General features: G+C 42.2%; 1 protein-coding gene across 1 annotated transcript in view; it reads right to left on the bottom strand.

The window, feature by feature from the left end:
• Positions 1-20,586, bottom strand: part of retreg1 (reticulophagy regulator 1) — a 97,825-nt gene that overhangs the window by 74,607 nt on the left and 2,632 nt on the right. Inside the window, exon 3 of the mRNA XM_059945753.1 lies at positions 13,310-13,340. Coding sequence (XP_059801736.1) covers positions 13,310-13,340 — 31 coding nt within the window. The remainder of the gene's footprint in view (positions 1-13,309; positions 13,341-20,586) is intronic.

Raw genomic sequence — 20,586 nt, forward strand, 5'->3', positions numbered from 1 at the left:
CCAACCACCAATCACATCTTTCTGCTTTTCACTCCCTACACAAATCCCTTGTCCATTCACTCCTCCGCACTCCTGTCACTTATACTTGCAAACACAACAAGTGATACACCTCCCCCCTCGCTACCATTCAGGGCCCCAAACAGTCCTTCCAGGAGAGGCAATACTTCTCCTGTGAGTCTGCTGTGGTCATCTACTGTATCTGGTGCTTCCAGTGTGGCCTCCTGTATATCGATGAGAGCACTTCACTGAACACCTACGGTCCATCCATCAAAAAAAGTGGGATCTCCCAGTGGCTACCCAGTTTAATTCCAATTTCCATTCCCCTTCTGACATGTCAATCCATGGCCTCCTCTACTATCGTGATGAGGACACATTCAGGTTGGAGGAGCAGCACCTTATATTCCATCTGGGTAGGCTCCAACCTGATGGCATGAACATCGATTTCTCAAATCTCCAGTAATGCTCCCCCTCACAATTGCCCGTTCCCATTTCCCTCTCCAGCCTTATCTCCTTATCTGCCTATCACCTCCCTCTGGTGCTCCTCCCCCTTTTCTTTCTTCCATGGCCTTCTGTCCTCTCCTATCAGATTCCCCCTTCTCCAGCCCTGTATCTCTTTCACCAATCAACCTCCCAGCTCTTTACTTCACCCCTCCCCCCACCTCCTGGTTTCACCTACCATCTTGTGGTTCTTCCTCCACTCACCTCCCGCCCACCCCCCCCCCACTTTCTTATTCCAAAACATCAACTATACTCTTTTCCATAGATGCTGCCTGGCCTGCTGAGTTCCTCCAGCATTCTGTGTGTGTTGCAGAGGGACATGAGGGCCACTTGCATCTTTTGTTTCACGGATTCTTGGTTAACCCCTTCTTCCAGACATAGCAGTTCAGATTGATGGGTTCACAATACACTGCCAATACACGACTGCTGAGTCTTTAAAAGTCAAGGGTGGTGGAGTATGCTTGATGATCAATTCCTTGTGGTGTACAAATATGGCGGTGCCATTCCAGTCCTGTTCACCAATCCTGGATCAAGTGCCATCAATTTACCTGCTGTGGGAGATTTCAATGACCATTTTGTAGCGGCATACATCCCACCTCAGGTCAATGTCAAACAGGCTCTAGACAAATTGTGTGATGCAATCAGCAGGCATGAAACAGCACGTATGATGCCTTCCCCATCATTTGGGGGGGATTTTAACCAGGCCAGATTGAAAGTCTCTAAATAATTATTACCAACAAATCACTTGAAGTACTGGAGGAACCAACACACTGGACTGCTGTTACACCACCATCAAGAGCGCTTACTACGCTATTAACACCCCCACTTCGGAAGCCTGATCTCCTGGCTGTACTTCCACCCCCTGACTATAGGCATAAACTGAAGACCGCAGTGAGAACCAAGGAAGTATAGACAAGGGAGGTGCAGGAGTGCTTACAGGACTGCTTTGAATTGGTGGAATGGACTGTATTCAAGGATTCATCTTTTGAGTCTAAATGAGTACAGCACAGGTGTCACCAATTTCATTAAAACCCATGTGGATAATCGTGTGCCTACGAGAACTTACTGCACATACCCAAATCAAAAGCCATTGATGAACCAGGAGGCTCATAGTATGCTGAGTGCTAGATCTGTGGCATTCAAGACTGGTGACCCAGGTCTGTACAAGAAAACCAGGTATGGCTTGCAGAGGGCTATCTCAAAAGCAAAGAGACAATTCTGAGTGAGGCTGGAGGCAACATCGGATGTACGTCAACTCAGGAAGTGTTTTCAGGCCATTACATCCTACAAACCCAAACCCAACATCATGAATGGTAGTGATGCTTCACTTCCTGACAAGCTCAATGCCTTTTATGCCGGCTTTGAAAGGGAGAATAAACCTACAGCAATGAGGATCCCTGCAGCACCTAGTGATCCTGTGATCTTTGTCTTGTAAGCCGACGTCAGGCTGCCTTGTAGGAGGGAGAACCCTCATGATAGAGTACCTGGTAAAGCTCTGGAACCTTGTACCAACCAACTGACGGAAGTGTTCAAAGACATTTTCAATCTCGCAATGCCACAGTCAGAAGCTCCCACCTGCTTCAAAAGGGAACCAATTATACTAGTGCCCAAGAAGAGCAGTGTGAGCTTTCTTAACGGCTATCATCCAGTAACACTCATATCTATGGCTTTGAGAGGTTGGTCATGGCTAGGATCAACTCCTGCCTCAGCAAGGACCTGAACCACTGCAATTTGCCTATCACCACAATAGGTCTATGGTGGACACGATCTTATTGGCTCTCCACATAGCCTTGGGTCATCTGGACTATACAAATACCTTTGTCAGGATGCTGTTTTTGACTATAGACCTGCATTTAACATCATTACTCCTATATTCCTGATTAAAAAGCTACAGGACCTGGGCCTCCGTACTTCCCTCTGCAGAGGCTCCTCGACTTCCTAACCAAAAGACCACAATCTGTGTAGGCTGGAAATAACATCTCCACATCACTGACAATCAACACTAGTGCACCTTATGGATGTGTGTTTAGCTCACTGCTCTACTCTCTCTATACCCATGATCCTGTGGCTGGGCACAGCTTGAATACCATCTATAAATTGCTGATAATACAGCCATTGTTGACAGAATTTCAGATGGTGACAAGAGGGCATACAGGAGTGAGGTATACCAGCTAATTGAGTGCTGTTGCAGTAACAACAATGCACTCAATGTCAGTAAAACCAAACAGTTGATTGTGGACTTCAGAAAGGGTAAGACAAGGAAACACACACCAGTCCTCAGTGGGATCAGAAATGGAAAGAGTGAGCAATTTCATGTTCCTGGGTGTCAATATCTCTGAGGACCCAACCTGGATGTAACATATCAATGTAGCTATAAAGGCAGCAAGACGGCAGCTATATTTCATTAGGAGTTTGAGGAGATTTGGTATGTCACTTTATATACTCGCAAATTTCTACAGATGTACTATGGAGAGCATTCTAACTGGCTACATCACTGACTGTCTGGAATGGGGTGGGGGTGGGGGGAAACTACCGCACAGGATCGAAGTAGGCTGCAGAGAGTTGTAAAATTAGTCAGCTCCATCATGGACACTTGCCTCCATAGTGATGGAGTGATGCCTCAAAAAGGAGGTGTCCATCATTAAAGACCCCCACCACCCAGAACATGCCCTCTTCTCATTGTTACTATCAGGAAAGGGGTACAGAAGCCTGAAGGCACAACTCAGCAATTCAGAAAAAGCTTCTTCTCCTCTGCCATCTGATTTCTGAACGGACATTAAACACTACCTCATTACTTTTTTAAAAAATTATTTCTATTTTGCTCTAATGTAACTATTTTTATATATTTTTACTGTAATGCAATTTTTTCTATATTATCATGTACTGCATAGTACTGCTGCAACAAAGTTAACAAATTTCATGACATGTGCCGGTGATATTAAACCAGATTCTGATTTTGAACTTAACAGAATACCGGTTGCTAATCTATACAGAAGATGTGACTATTTTGGAGACAATGTAAAGGAGATTCACCAGGATTTTGCTTGAATTGAAGAACTTTTCATTAATGGAGAGGGACTGGAGAAGAGAGGGTTTGTTTTTGCTGAAGTGACAAGGGCTGAGGGGAGATCTGATAGAAGATGCAAGATTATGAAAGCCACAGTTATTGCATATAGACAAGTTATTTATTCAATGTTAAAGATTGAATAAATAAACAAGGAAATGTGGGTTTAAGTGTTTCTAAGGGGATTTGAGGGGAATTTTTTGTTGTACAGAGAGTGGATACTAACTATTGTCAGAGGAGTAGGTAATCAGACACAATTACAACATTAAAGAGGTATTAGATATGCACTGAAATATGGAAGGCGGAGAAGGTGCCGTCATAATGCAGGCAAATGGAATTAGTGCACAGGGTGAAAAGTTCAGTATGGACTCTGCAACTCTAGGACATTCTGAGTATTCAAATAAACTTCTGGCTTGTAAATGGCAGACAGTTTTACAGGCAAAGGGTGAGATAATTTCAACAGATTATTCACTTCTAGCATGATTCACAGCCACATTACACACACTTCAGGTATAATTCATATTCGGGTCAATGTTGGAGACTGAATCACAACCCATCCCCTTCCCTCAAATCCACAAGGTAGCCAACCCATCATTGTTTTTCAGGCTTGCCTTCCACACTGGTAGCAATGTTCATGAATCCTTCCTTCATTAGTTATTTAATTGCCTGTAATCATGAGTAGATATGATAGCACTGCAGACCTTTGATCTGATCCACTGGATGTACACTTAGGTCTGTCTGTAGCATGCTATTTCAGCTGCTTAGCATAAACATGGTCCTGTACTGGAGTTTACCCAGTCAACAACTTCATTTTCAGAATGCCTGGTGCTGGTTCCTACATTGTTCAATTGGTCTCTTAACTGAACTAATTCTCCATCTCTAATGGTAATCTTCGAGTCAGGGACCTGACAGTCCATGAGTTACAGTTAGTGAAACTGCAACAGTTCATGGATGTCAAGCTTTGAGCCACAAGTTCCATTCCTAACTAACAAAATAATCTCTGGAAGAACTTAGCATGCCGAGCAGCATCAGTTGGAGAAAATAAATTGTCAGCATTTTGGTTCGAAACCCTGTATCAGAATTGTTATGTTTTGTACCTCCAAAAAGTAATCAAAATAAAAACACAGGAATCAGGGATAACATGTCTAATTCATAAATACAGTGCCTTGTAAAAGTATTCAGCCCACAACTCCTTGTTCACATAAATATTACAGAGATTTTGATCAACTTAACTAAGAATTTTTATTTGTGAATCACAAACTTTTTTATAGAGCTCAAAAAAGAGAAAATTGTAAAGCATGAAAAACTAAAAATTCAAAAACTGACATGTTCGCACTTAAAAACAACATAGAACACAGAACAGTACAGCACATTACAGGCCCTTTGGCCCACAATGTTGTGCCGACCCTCAATCCCTGCCTCCCATATAACCCCCCCCCCCCCACCTTAAATTCCTCCGTATACCTGTCTAGTAGTCTCTTAAACTTCACTAGTGTATCTGCCTCCACCAGACTCAGGCAGTGCATTCCACGCACCAACCACTCTCTGAGTGAAAAACCTTCTCTAAAATCCCCCTTGAACTTCCCTCTCCTTACCTTAAAGCCATGTCCTCTTGTACTGAGCAGTGGAGCCCTGGAGAAGCGGCACTGGCTGTCTATTTCTCTTAATATCTTGTACACCTCTATCATGTCTCCTCTCATCGTCCTTCTCTCCCTAGCTCCCTTAATCTCTGATCATAATCCATACTTTCTAAACCAGGCAGCATCCTGGTAAATCTCCTCTGTACCCTTTCCAATGCTTCCACATCCTTCCTATAGTGAGGCGACCAGAACTGGACACAGTACTCCAAGTGTGGCCTAAGTAGAGTTTTATAGAGCTGCATCATTACATCGCGTCTCTTAAACTCTATCCCTCGACTTATGAAAGCTAACACCCCATAAGCTTTCTTAACTACCCTATCTACCTGTGAGGCAACTTTCAGGGATCCGTGGACATGTACCCCCAGATCCCTCTGCTCCTCTACACTACCAAGCATCCTGCCATTTACTTTGTACAGCAAACACGAGGAAATCTGCAGATGCTGGAAATTCAAACAACAACACACACAAAATGCTGATAGAACACAGCAGGCCAGGCAGTATCTATAGGGAGAAGCGCTGTTGACGTTTCGGGCCAAAACGTCGACAGTGCTTCTCCCTATAGATGCTGCCTGGCCTGCTGTGTTCTACCAGCATTTTGTGTGTGTTGTTATTTACTTTGTACTCTGCCTTGGAGTTTGTCCTTCCAAAATGTACCACCTCACACTTCTCCAGGTCGAACTCCATCTGCTACTTCTCAGCCCACTTCTACATCCTATCAATGTCTCTCTGCAATCTTCGACAATCCTCTGCACTATCTACAACAACACCAACCTTTGTGTCATCTGCAAACTTGCCAATCCACCCTTCTACCCCCACATCCAGGTCATTAATAAAAATCACAAAAAGTAGAGGTCCCAGAACTGATCCTTGTGGGACACCACTAGTCACAACCCTCCAATCTGAATGTACTCCCTCCACCACGACCCTCTGCCTTCTGCAGGCAAGCCAATTCTGAATCCACCTGGCCAAACTTCACTGGATCCCACGCCTTCTGACTTTCTGAATAAGTCTACTGTGTGGAACCTTGTCAAATGCCTTACTAAAATACATGTAGATCACATCCACTGCACTAACCTCATCTATATGCCTGGTCACCTCCTCAAAGAACTCTAACAGGCTTGTTAGGCACCATCTGCCCTTCACAAAGCCATGCTGACTGCCCCTGATCAGACCATGATTCTCTAAATGCCCATAGATCTTATCTCTAAGAATCTTTTCCAACAGCTTTCCCACCACAGACATAAGGCTCACTGGTCTATAATTACCTGGACTATCCCTACTACCTTTTTTGAACAAGGGGACAACATTTGCCTCCCTCCAATCCTCCGGTACCATTCCCATGGACAACGAGGACATAAAGATCCTAGCCAGAGGCTCAGCAATCTCCTCCCTCGCCTCGTGTAGCAGCCTGGGGAATATTCCGTCAGGCCCCAGGGACTTGTCCGTCCTAATGTATTTTAACAACTCCAACACCTCCTCTCTCTTAATATTAACATGCTCCAGAACATCAACCTCACTCATATTGTCCTCACCGTCAAGTTCCCTCTCAGTGGTGAATGCCGAAAAGAAGTATTCATTGAGGACCTCACTTACTGCCACAGCTTCCAGGCACATCTTCCCACTTTCATCTCTAATCTCTAACTGAATACTTCAAAAGTATTCAATCCCCTTTGCTGAGTACTTCATTCAACCATCTCTTGCAGCTATAACAGCTAGCAGTCTTTTTTGACAAGTCTCTATTCACAATGTACAGCCTGATCCAGCAAGATCTGTCCATTCCTCCTTGCAAGATTGCTCAAGCTGTGCCATGTTAGTTGGGATGTGATGGTGCACAGCAACCTTGAGTTCTTGCCAGAGATGTTCAATCAAGTTAAGGTTAAGGACTCTGACTGGGTTATTTAAGAACATCAATTTCTTCATTTGAAGCCACTCCATGGTTGCTCTGAGAGAGCGCTTTCGATTGTTGTCCTGCTGAAAGCTGAACTTCCTCCCTAGTTTAAACTTCCTGGCAGAGGAAGCAGGTTTTTATCCAGAATCTCTGTGTTTTTAGCAGCATTTATCTTCCCATCAATTCTGACCAGTTTTCCATCCCCACTGCTGAAAAAATCCCCATAGCAAGATGCTACCTCCACCATACTTTACAGTTGGGATGTTGTTACCTGGCTGATGTGCAGTGTTAGATTTATGTCACACACACACCACTTCATGTTGAGGCCAAAAAGTTCCACTTTAGTCTCATCCAACCACAGCACCTTCATCCACATCATTACAGTAATTTTTAAGTGGTACTTTGCAAAGTTTTTAAGGCAAAGATATTTTGTTTTTAGCCAGGGCTTCTTCCTTGCCGCTCCTCCATAAATACACTTTTTGTGCAAAGCCTTCGATATTGTGAAGCCATGAACTTCATCTCCATTTGCAGCAATGACTTCTGCAGCTCACACTGAGTGACTGTTACAAGTCAGTCAGAGTTACAAGTGTCATTCTTCTCTGTCGACTAAGTTTAGATGAGCGGCCTGACCTAGACAGTGTGGCACGGTTTCATATTCTTTCCACTTTTTTAGGATGAACTGCACTGAGCTCTAAGGTACGTTCAGTGTGTTTGAGATGGTCTTGTACCCTTTCCCAGATTTGTTCGTCTCAATTATCATTTCCCTGACTTGTCTTGAATGTTTTCTTTTGATTGACATGGTGCACAATATTTTGTAGATTAGCTCAAAATTCCGACATTAATCTATTTTAAATTTAGTAAATGAGACAGTAAAATGTACAAATAGTTGAGGGGGGATGAATACTTTTTCAAGGTGTGTCTATATATAGATAGTTAAATATAAATAACTACTATATAGACATCCACAGCATATTAAATTTTAAATTGTCCCTTTCAGGCCTAAAGATTTCATCACTGTAGATGATTACTCTTCCTTGTGGGATAACATTTTTCCTTTCAAGGGAGTCACTCTGCTTGACAGGTGAGACAATCTCATGTTCTGGGTCCTCCCCTGTGGTTCTTGTAGGAGTTGCCTCTGGAACTGCAGAAAGTGGTTCTGAATATTCTTTCATTTTGACCACATCTAGATGACCAGCATGTAGTTCTTCTATAACAATTAATCTGCCCTCCTCAACTGAGCAACATGTCATCTCCAGATGACAACACACAATCCCCACTGTGTAGGAAAGTGGTTCAGTTCTGTCTATAATCTTTCCAAGTACCCACTTTTGTTCACCTCCGTAGTCCCCTGCCAAGACTAAAACATCCAACCTCCTTGTTTGATGAGCCCTCAATTTGACTCAGCTTTGGTAGGTCAAATATGATGGCAGAATATGGTACTAATGGTACGACTCTTGGCAGTGTGGAGGATCAGAGGGATCTTCGGGTCCAAGTCCATAAGACACTCAAAGCTGCTGCGCAGGTTGACTGTGTGGTTAAGAAAGCATACTTTGTATTGGCCTTCATCAACCGAGGGATTAAGTTCAAAAGCCGAGAAGTAATGTTACAGCTATTTAGGACCCTGGTAAGACCCCACTTGGAATACTGTGTTCAGTTCTGGTCACCTACCTCACTACAGGAAGGATGTTTAAACTATAGAAAGGGTGCAGAGAAGATTTACAAAATGTTACCTGGACTGGGGAGCATGCCTTACGAGAATAGGTTAAGTGAACTTGGCCTTTTCTCCTTGAAGCGATGGAGGATGAGAGGTGACCTGACAGAGGTGTATAAGATGATGAGAGGCATTGATTGTGTGGATAGTCAGAGGCTTTTTCCCAGGGCTGAAATGGCTAACACGAGGGGGCACAGTTTTAAGGTGCTTGGAAGTAGGTACAGAGGAGATGTCAGGGGAAAGTTTTTTTATGCAGAGAGTGGTGAGTACATGGAATGGGCTGCTGGTGATGGTAGTGGAGGTAGATATGATAGGGTCTTTTAAGAGACTCCTGGAAAGGTACATGAAGCTTAGAAAAATAGAGGGCTATGGGTAACCTTATGTTTGGCATAGCATTGTAGGCCAAAGGGCCTATATTGTGCTGTAAGTTTTCTATGTTTCTATTTGTTCTGCATACTTCTTCTGAGATTCAAGTTGAAGAGATCCAAGCGTGACTTCAGGGATGCATGAAAGAAGCTTATCAACACATCAACAGTCTGCAAGACTGCAGTGGAGGCTAATGGAAACACCTCTTGACACTTTGTAACTGCATCCACTACCACCAAGAAATTTGCACTCATGATTCAAGTGACAAAATCCACTTGACCTTTCTGCCAGGACAATGCAGACATTCCCAGGGATGGAGAGGCGCTGCTCTTGACATCTCAAAACAGTGCATGGCAAACTGCTCAATCTGCTGATCTATCCCAGACAAAGCTTTGAGCCAACTCTTTCATTTTGACCACATCTAGATGACCGGCATGTAGCTCCTCCAACACTTTAGCTCTCAGCTTGGATGGTACAGCAACTCTCAATCCCACGTAAGGCAACCTCCATCAAGGGTAAGTTCAACCAGTTGCAGGTAAAAATGGGGGAATTAGAATCTCTGCTGTACTTCCACCACTGCTGGATGGCCTAAGACAGTCTGCCTACCCTTTGGATCATCTCTACCGTAATAAGCAGACTTTCGATTTGCAATAGGGAGAATATGTCAAGAGGAGTGTATTCCGTAATTTTTTTGGGGTATTTCCTTCTCCAAGGGTAAATGGGAGAATCCATCTGCATTTCCATGATTAGCTATCTTCTTGAATTCAATCTTGTAATTGTGTCCTCCAAGAAACAGAGACAATCTCTGCATTTGCCCTCCTGCTGTTAGTGGAACACCCTTCTGTGGATTGAAATTGGACACCAGCGGTTGGACGTTTTGCACCTCAAACCAGACTCAAGGCCTCTCTATAATGGAAAGTGATGCTATGGGGTGTTCACTTCCATCACTCATAACATGTGACATGACTGCACCTATATGTCACAGGCGAGCTTCACTGGACAATGTGGATCATAACGTGTAAGACACTGTCTGATATCACCATTTCCTGTGTCTTTTGCTTTGTCAATACCCCACAATGTGTGAGGTAGCTGGGAAAGGTAAAGGGCTGGAGATAAAGGAATCGGATAGGAAAGGAGAGTGGACCATAGGTTAAAGGGAAGGAGGGACACCGGGGGAGCTAATAGGCAGGTGAGAGAGGTAAAAGGCCAGAGTGAGAAATAGGGAAGGGGGAGGGAAAACATTTTTTACCCGATATTCATGCAATCTGATTGGAGGCTACCCAGACAGAACACAAGGTGTTGCTCCTCCAGCCTGAGGGTGGCCTCATTGTGGCCCTAGAGGAGATCATGGATGAACATGTTAGAATGGGAATGCGAATCAGAATTGAAATGTTGGGCCACTGGGAAGTTCCACTCTTGACGGACAGAGCAGAGGTGCTCAACGAAGTAGTTGCCTGGTCTCACCAATGTAGAGGAGGCCACATGAGGAGCATCGGATACAATAGATCACCACAGCAGGTCTGCAAGGTGAAGTGTTGCCTCACCTGGTACGTCTGCTTGGGGCCATGAATGGGCATGAAGGAGGAGGTGAATGGGCAGGTGTAGCACTTTGGCTACATTCAGGGATAAGAGCTTGGGAGACAGATTGGTGGGGAGGGACAAATGGACAAGGGAATCGGGGAGGGAGCAATCCCTGTGGAAAGCATTAAGTGAGGAGGAGTAAAGAAGTGTTCAGTGGTAGGATCCCTTTGGAGCTGGCAGAAGTTGAGGAGAATGATATTTACTTATTTTGCTTTTAATACATCTATATTACGCAACTACTTATTTCTCCTTTATTATAATTGCAAAACATTGTTTTAATGTTAGTTCCCCTCATTCCTTTTTGAAATTTTTACCATCCTTTTTGCCTTCTGTATGCATTTAATTCATACCTTAACAGTGTGTGGGTGTCACTGGTAAAGACCACATTTCTTACCCATCTTTAACTGTCTTCAAACAAGTAGTAGCCTTCTTTAATAGTCTTAAGTACCAGTGGTAAAACTACTCCTAAGTGATGGTAAGGAACAGCAATATACATTCAAATCAAGATGATCTGTATAATATGGAATACAATTTGCTTGTAATGATGTTCATATGCAGCTGCTACTTGTCTTTCACGATCATAGAGTCTGCGTGATACAACGTGGAAACTAGTTCAGCTCATCAAGTCCACACCAACCACCAACAACCCTTTTAGATAAATCCAACAGTAATCCTTTCTCCCACATTCTTATCAACTGCCCTAATATTCTACCATTCACCCACACACAAGGAACAATTTACAAGGGCCAACTACTAACCCACACATCTTTTGAATATGGGAGGAAGCTAGTATACCCAGAGGAAACCCACATGGCCACTTGGTCACATGGGAAATATGCAAACACCACACAGATAGCACCTGGGTCTCTAGCACTGTGAGGCAGTGGCTCTACTAAGTGTACCATCCTAATGTTGAAGAAGCCTCGGAGAATTCCTTGTGGCTGTTACAACATGACTAAATGTGCACTGGATGTGAAACTGGCTGAGTCTTGAGCTCAGAGCTGCGCTCATCTAGATAAATGGAAAGTTCTCCATTATACTGCCAATGTTTGCCAAGTAGGTGATGGAAAGACTTTGAGGAGTTATGAGAGAGGACACTTATTGTAGAATAAACATGGTTGAACCTGGCCTCAAAACTTAGGTGATTGGACAAATTAAAGTCATGTTCGTTGTCAACTTCCATTCACAATCCCTTGATAATAATGAGGTGTGATTCAGCAATTGGCAATGATTAGAATCTCTTGCTGGAGATGGTCACTGCCAGGAACTTAAGTAACAAGAAGTATTTTGTTATGCTATAGCCCAAACCTGAATTCTCCCCAGTATCCTGGACAATATTTATTTTGCAATCAATATTATTAAAACAGACTAATGTGATTGATTATTTCCACAATTCACTCAGGCATGGACAACTTCACTATGGGAAGAGATCTGAATAGTAGTAAAAGCTCTACTTCCTTACTTCCATCCCTACTTCTGGCAAAATTGAAGGAAGGTAATTGACAAAGTAGCTGAAATGGCTCAGACTGAAATGCACTTCATAACCCAACAGAACAACATGCACCATCTTTTAAACTGTCCATCTTAAGCCCAGTCATAACATTGACCAGTCCACATCAGAATAATCTCAGTTCCAATGAAGGGAAAACTAAGTTAGTGGAATTAAGAGGGACATGACCAGTTAGAGAAAAACAGTAGGTAAATATAATATAGAAAATGCAGGATTTGAAATTATGCACCACTTTCTAACTGTGTCCTAAATTCCTTAAAAAATGAATATTGTCTCCTTGGCCAAAACTCCAGTATCACACTGAGGAAGTGTTACACTGTCAGAGGTTCAGTCTTCTGCGTGAGATGTTAGCTGATGTTCCTCCTACTCTCTTGGGTAGACAAAAAAAATCTGTGACATCATTTTGAAGAGCAAATTTAATCATCAATTTGCATTATTAGAACAAATTACAACATTGCTGAGTGTAAGAGTCTTACTTCCTTGATTACAACATGTCATACCTTGACTGGTGTAAAATACATGGATATTCCTGAAAAGCACTGTATAAATTCAAGCTCTTTTTGCAGCTATACTCTTTTTTTTTTCTGGATGCAAATATCTATCATCCAGTCAAATCAAATAAAATATAAACAGACCATTCAGCCCAGCTAGTCCATGTCGGTGGGGTTTCATTGAGCATTGTTTTCCAAAAGTATTTTATATGTACTGTGCAAACACACCTTTACAGTGTTGTATGTATGCTGGGGAGCATGATGTGAACGACAGTGGTGGAGGCAGATACGATAGGGTCTTTTAAGAGACTCCTGGATAGGTACATGGAGCTTAGAAAATAGGGAACTATGGGCAACCCGAGGTAATTTCTAAAGTAAGTACATGTTCGGCACAGCATTGTGGGCTGAAGGGCCTGTATTGTGCTGTAGATATTCTATGTTTCTAACAATATCACAGTAAAGAACATAAATTGGCCACTCAAAATCATTAGCTCAAGAAATGATGGAAATTTAAAAGTCATCCAGTTCAAAAGACATGAAGAATTTCTCACTGAACATACCTTTCATCAATGCTCTTGCTTTTCTTCCACCCTAATGAAAAGACACAGTATTAGCAAACCATAAATAAATCAACTTCATTACTGTTATATACAAAGTTATGTTACAGTAAATATGATACTGTTTACATTACGATTGTAAAGACAAAAATAAGAGACTTTGCAAAAGTGTTGGTTTTTAATTTAATGGCATTTCACATGCTTGGATTATTAGCAAAGGAATTCACAATACCTGGTTCTTGCTAAGCCTTTGGTGATCAGAAAACTGTAACTAATCCATGTACAGAATATTCTCAAGCAAACCTTGCATAATTGAACTGATATTGACAGGTTTCAGGATTATTGCACATCAATCGTGTGGATAGTCAGAGGCTTTTTCCCAGGGCTGAAATGGCTAACACGAGAGGACACAGTTTTAAGGTGCTTGGAAGTAGGTACACAGTAGATGTCAAGGGTAAGTTTTTTTATGTAGAGAGTGGTGAGTGCATGGAATGGGCTGCCGGCAATGCTGGTGGAGGCAGGTACAATTGGGTCTCTTAAGAGACTCCCAGATAGGTACATGAAGCTTGGAAAAATAGAGGGCTATGGGTAAACTTACAAAATTTCTAAGTAAGTACATATTCAGCATAGCATTGTGGGCTGAAGGGCCTGTATTGTGCTGTAGGTTTTCTATGTTTCTATTTGTTCTGCATACTCCCTCTGAGATTCAAGTTGAAGAGATCCAAGCATGACTTCAGGGATTCATGAGTGCTTGGAATGGGCTGCTGGCGATGGTGGTGGAGGCAGATACGATAAGGTCTTTTAAGAGACTCTTGGATAGGTACATGGAACTTAGAAAAATAGAGGGCTATGGGTGGCCCTAGGTAATTTCTAAAGTAAGTACATGTTCGGCACGGCATTGTGGGCCGAGGGCCTGTATTGTGCCGTAGGTTTTCTATTTCTATTTCTCCCAGGTGCCAGGGTCAGGGATGTCTCTGATCGCATGCACAGCATTCTGAAGTAGGAGGGAGATCAGCCGGATGTCGTGGTACACATCGGTACCAAGAGTGAGTACAGAGAGCTCGGTAGGAAGTTGAAAAACAGGACCTCGAGGGTAGTAATCTCCAGATTATTGCCTGTGCCACGTGCCAGTGAGGGTAAGAGAAGGATGTTCTAGCAGATGAACACGTGGCTGAGAAGCTGTTGTAGGGGGCAGGGTTTCAGATTTCTAGATCATTGGGACCTCTTCTGGGGCAGGTGGGATCTGTACAAGAGAGACGGGTTGCACCTGAACTACAGGGGGGCCAATATACTGGCAGGGAGGTAGGTTTGTTAGTGTTATTGGGGAGGGTTTAAACTAAATATGCAGGGGGATGGGAACCAGAGTAGATAGTGGAACGGGGGTAAAAATAAATGATGTTAGTAGTTCATGCAAAGTCACAAATAGTAAGGTTGTGAGTAGTGGTAATAATCTTCTGAGGTGTGTACATTTCAATGCAAGTAGTATTGTGGGGAAGGCAGACGAGCTGAGGGCCTGGATTGACACGTGGAATTATGACATCATAGCCATTAGTGAAACTTGGCTACAGGAGGGGCAGGACTGGCAGCTCAATGTTCCAGGGTTCCGATGTTTCAGACGTGATAGAGGCAGAGGGATGAAGGGTGGGGTGGTGGCTTTGCTAGTCAGGGAAAATATTACAGCAGTGCTTCGGCAGGACAGATTAGAGGGCTTGTCTACTGAGGCCATATGGGTGGAGCTGAGAAACAGGAAAGGTATGACCACATTAATAGGGTTGTATCATAGACCACCCAAAAGTCAGCGAGAATTGGAGGAGCAAATCTGCAGAGAGGTAACAGACAACTGCAGGAGACAGAAAGTTGTGATTGTAGGAGATTTTAATTTTCCACACACTGATTGGAACTCCCATACTGTTAAAGATCTAGATGGGTTAGAGTTTGTGAAGTGTGTTCAGGAGTTTTCTAAATCAATATATAGATGTACCAACTAGGGAGGATGCAATATTAGATCTCCTATTAGGAAATGAGTTAGGGCAGGTGATGGAAGTGTGTGTAGGAGAACATTTTGGTTCCAGTGATCATAACGTCATTAGTTTCAACTTGATCATGGATAAAGATAGATCTGGTCCTCGGGTTGAAGTTCTAAACTGGAAAAAAGCCAAATTTGAAGAAATGAGAAAGGATCTAAAAAGCGTAGATTGGGACAGGTTGTTCTCTGGCAGGGATGTGATTGGTAAGTGGGAGGCTTTCAAAGGAGAAACTTTGAGAGTGCAGAGGTTGTATGTTCCGGTCAGGGTTAAAGGCAAAATGAAAGAGAATAAGGAACCTTGGTTCTCGAGGGATACTGGAACTCTGATAAAGAAGATATATAACATGATAAGCAACAGAGAGGAAATAAGATGCTTGAGGAGTATAAAAAGAGTAAAAAAAAAACTTAAAGAAATCAGGAGGGCTAAAAGAAGACATGAGGATGCTTTGGCAGTCAGGGTGAAGGATAATCCTAAGAGCTTCTACAGATATGTTAAGAGCAAAAGGATAGTAAAAGATAAAATTGGTCCTCTTGATGATCAGAGTGGTCGGCTATGTATGGAACCAAAAGAAATGGGAGAGATATTAAATAGGTTTTTTGCATCTGTATTTACTAAGGAAACTAGAATGGAGTTTATGGAAACAAGGCAAACAAGTAGGGAGGTCATGGAACTTATACAGATTAAAGAGGAGGAGGTGCTTGCTGTCTTGAGGCAAATCAGAGTAGATAAATCCCCAGACCTGACAGGGTATTCCATCGGACCTTGAAGGAGACTAGTGTTGAAATTGCAGGGGCCCCTGCAGAAATATTTAAAATGTCGATATCCAAGGGTCAGGTGCCGGAGAATTGGAGGATAGCTCATGTAGCCATTGTTTAAAAAAGGCTCAAAAAGTAAGCTGGGAAATTATAGGCCAATAAGTTTGACATCAGTAGTATGTAAATTATTGGAAGGAATACTAAGAGATAGGACCTGCAAGTATTTGGATAGACAGGGACTTATTAGAAAAAGTCATCATGGCTTTGTGCTTGGTAGGTAATGTTTAACCAATCTATTAGAGTTTTTCAAGGAAATTACCAGAAAAGTGGATGAAGGGAAAGCAATGGATGTTGTATACATGGACTTCAGTAAGGCCTTTGACAAGGTCCCACATGGGAGGTTAGTTAGGAAGATTCAGTCGCTAGGTATACATGGAGAGGTAGTAAATTGGATTAGACACTGACTCAATAGAAGAAGCCAGAGAGTGGTGGTGGAGGATTGCCACACTGAGTGGAAGCCTGTGACTAGTGGTGTGCCACAGGGATCAGTGCTGGGTCCATTGTTATTTGTCATCTATATCAATGATCTGGATGATAATGTGGCAAATTGGATCAGCAAATTTACTGATGATACAAAGATTGAAGGTGTAGTGGACAGTGAGGAAGGTTTTCAAAGCTTGCAGAGGGATTTGGACCAGTTGGAGGAATGGGCTGAAAAATGGCAAATGGAGTTTGATGCGGACAAGTGTGAGGTATTGCACTTCGGAAGGTCAAACCAAGGTAGAACATACAAGGTAAATGGTAGGACACTGAGGAGTGCAGTAGAACAGAGGGATCTGGGAGTACAGGTACATAATTCTCTAAAAGTGGCTTCACAAGTAGATAGGGTTATAAAGAAAGCTTTTGGTACATTGGCCTTTATAAATCAAAGTATTGAATATAAGAGTTGAAATGTAATGGTGAGGTTGTATAAAACATTGGTGAGACCGAATTTGGAGTATTGTGTGCAGTTTTGGTCACCTAATTACAGAAAGGATATTAATAAGGTTGAAAGAGTGCAGAGAAGGATGTTGCCGGGACTTGAGAAACTGAGTTACAGAGAAAGGTTGAAAAGGTTAGGACTTTATTCCCTGGGGTGTAGGAGAATGAGGGGTGATTTGATAGAGGTGTATAAAATTATGATGGGTATAGATAGAGTGAATGCAAGCAGGCTTTTTCCACTGAGACCAGGGGAGGAAAAAACCAGAGGTCTTGGGTTAAGGGCGAAGGGGGAAAAGTTTAAAGGGAACATTGGGGGGGCTTCTTCAAGCAGAGAGTGGTGAGAGTATGAAATGAGCTGCCAGATGAAGTGGTGAATGTGGGCTCACTTTTGACATTTAAGAAAAACTTGGACAGGTATATGGATGAGAGGGGTTTGGAGTGATATGGCCCAGCTGCAGGTCAGAGGGACAAGGCAGAAAAATGGTTTGGCACAGCCAAGAATGGCCAAAAGGCCTGTTTCTGTGCTGCAACGTTCTATGGTTCTATTCTATGTTCTAATCATACACCTTCAAACATTTTATTTTCCATTTAATGGCAATGAATGTACATCAAAAATCTACCTGGGTTTCAAGAAAGTAATTACCTCAAAAATAGAAATGCTTATTAATCAGAATTGAAATGCACTTGTTTAAAGTTAACAAAAGAGCATGAAATACATTGTGCTGAGCTACAGGTAAATATTTTGATTGACCTGGAAATCGGATGGTACATAATCAAAAACAATTAAAAAATGACAGCAATGTTGAAGCAGATGAAAAGGATAAATGCTACTTTATAAAACAATCAGTAACAGACTGCATTAGTTAGGTATTATTTACAGGTATACAAAATTAAAATGCAAATACATAACTTCAGAAGTAAATCAGATATAAAGTGACACTAACAAGGCAGGTGAGTACTATTTGCCAAAGATTTAGTTTCATTTTGTTTCCTGTTAATGCTGGCTTGCAATACTCCCTGCAACTAAAAAAAAACAGCGCAGGAATCCACTTAGGACACACCAGACTTGGTTGTAATAATTTATACTTTCTACATTACACAGTATAGGAAAACTTGTGTAAGATACCTTCACTTCAATAAATCCCATCTCTCCAAACTTTTCTAAAACAAAGGTAGGGTGTTTAAGCAAAGGGTATAAACAAAAACAGACAGTATTTTTCACATTACAATAACACCAATAACAACAAAACAAAACTGGCCCCAATTTTCTATTGAAAACCAGATAGCTTAACCTGCTTTCAGAGTTTGAGGATGTTCAGAATTCCTTCTAGCAAGGCATGAAAACATAAGTCCCAAAGTTTAGTAATCCAATCACAAACAAGAGAAAATCTGCAGATGCTGGAAAACCAAGCAACATACACAAAATGCTGGAGGAACTCAGCAGGCTAGGCAGCAACTATGGAAAAAAGTACAGTCAACATTTCAGGCCAAGACGTCGACTATACTTTTTTCCATAGATTAGGTCATATAGAAAGAAAGCATATGGCATACTTGCCTTCATTGGTAGGGGTATTGAGTATAATAATAGGGAAGTAATACAGCAGTTATACAAAATTTTAGTCAGACTGCACTTAGAGTATTGCATGCAGGTCTGGTCACCCATTATAGGAAGGATGTGGATACTGTGGAGTGGATGGTTTACCAGGATGTTCCCTGTCTTATTAGGTATAAGCTATAAGGAAAAGTTGGACAAACTATGATTTTTCTCTCTAGTACAGAGGGCACAAATGTCAAACATCAGAAGCCATGCATTTAAAGGTAGAGGGGGGAGGTTTAAAGGTGACGTGAGGAGCAAGTTTTTGTTTCAGCAGAGAGCAGTAGGTGCCCGGAATAGTAATACCAGAAGCAGGTAGCTTGGTGGAGTTTAAGAGGCTTTTAGATAAATACATGAATATGAGGGGAACGGAGGGATATGGAGGGAACTGAGGGATGTGAATTATACATGGGAAGACAATTAGTATAAACTGACATCAAGATCAGCACAACATCATGGGTTAATGGCCTGTCCAGTGCTATAATGTTCTATAAACAAGATGATTTGCACTTTATGATTTGAGTTCATATAAAAGTGTTTAACTGTTTTTGAATCCCACTTCTCCCCACCACCATCCCCACACACAGGTTTTACATTGTTGTTTTTTAGTGGTTTTTTTTGGATAATTTAGAAATGAACTAAGTATCAAAGGTATTTGAAAAAGGATCTGGTGTTTTCCCGGCATATATGATGAATAAATTTTTCCTGGGCTTCCAGCCAGGTACATGTATTGATTTTAACCAATGTTTCCATGACAAACTCTGCCATCTTCATCAGAGATGAAGCCTGGGCATGCCTATTCCTGTGGTATTTATAGCCGATTGTCCGTCCCTCCTGATTGACTAATCCTCATTCACTCAGGTTTCCGCTGTCCCACTTTGTTTACAATCGAATACCAGTTCTTACTTAGAGCGAAACCTTAGTCTTTGTTAAAATTCTTTTCCTCTAGTTTTATTTCAATGGCTTCCTCCACCAGGTAGTCCCAAAAGCCATTGGCGCGGCATGGTAGTTTTCTGCCGTCAAAGTCAATCCTATGGCCTTTGCGAATACAATGTTCTGCTACTGTTGATTTCTCCGGGTAACCCGAACAGATACACCACCTGTGCTCCTTGATCCAGGTTTCTACCTTGCATCCCGTCTGGCCGATATATGCTGCTCTGCATTCTCAGGGAATCCTGTAAACGCCAGCCATCCTGAATCCTAGGACAATTTCACATGACATTCCTACAGAATAGCTACAAGGTGAAGGAAATCAATCAGGCCCTTAAAAGGGCAGACGGAAAAACCAGAAAACTTAACTACGAGAAGGAACCCATCACTACTGCCCATCTTCCCTATATTTCAATAGTTCCTGGAACGATCACCAGGTACGAAAGAAATATCAGATTAATACCATCCACAAACCCGTAAGGAAGCTCAAATCACAGCTTATGTGGGTCAAAGATGACCTGGGACTCAGGACAGCTAGCCTTTACAGGATTCCCTGTGAATGTCGAGGAGTGTATATCGGCCAGACAGAATGCACAGTGGAAACCCAGATCAAGAAGCACAGAAGGTGTATCCATTTGGGTAGTCGGCAATAGCAGAACACTGCATTCACAAAGGGCACAGGATTGAATTCAATAGCACAAAACTACTGTGCTGTGCCAATGGCTTTTGGGACCACCCTGTAAAGGAAACCATTTAAAGAAAACTAGAGGAAAAGAATTTCAACAAAGACAAAGATCTCCCTCTAAGTAAGAACTGGAATTCAATTGTAAACAAGGTAGGGCAGGGGAAACCTGATTGGATGAGGACTAACCAAGAAGAGTTTATTTATCAAAGACGATCATTATATGTCCAATTATTTAACCTTGGGACATGTCTGCACTGACATGGCTTTTCATAACTTTTCAGTCTGAAGCCTTGTCAAACAGGTTAGAT

The sequence above is a fragment of the Hypanus sabinus genome, chromosome 20 (assembly GCF_030144855.1).
Source record: "Hypanus sabinus isolate sHypSab1 chromosome 20, sHypSab1.hap1, whole genome shotgun sequence".
Classification (NCBI taxonomy): Eukaryota; Metazoa; Chordata; class Chondrichthyes; order Myliobatiformes; family Dasyatidae; genus Hypanus; species Hypanus sabinus.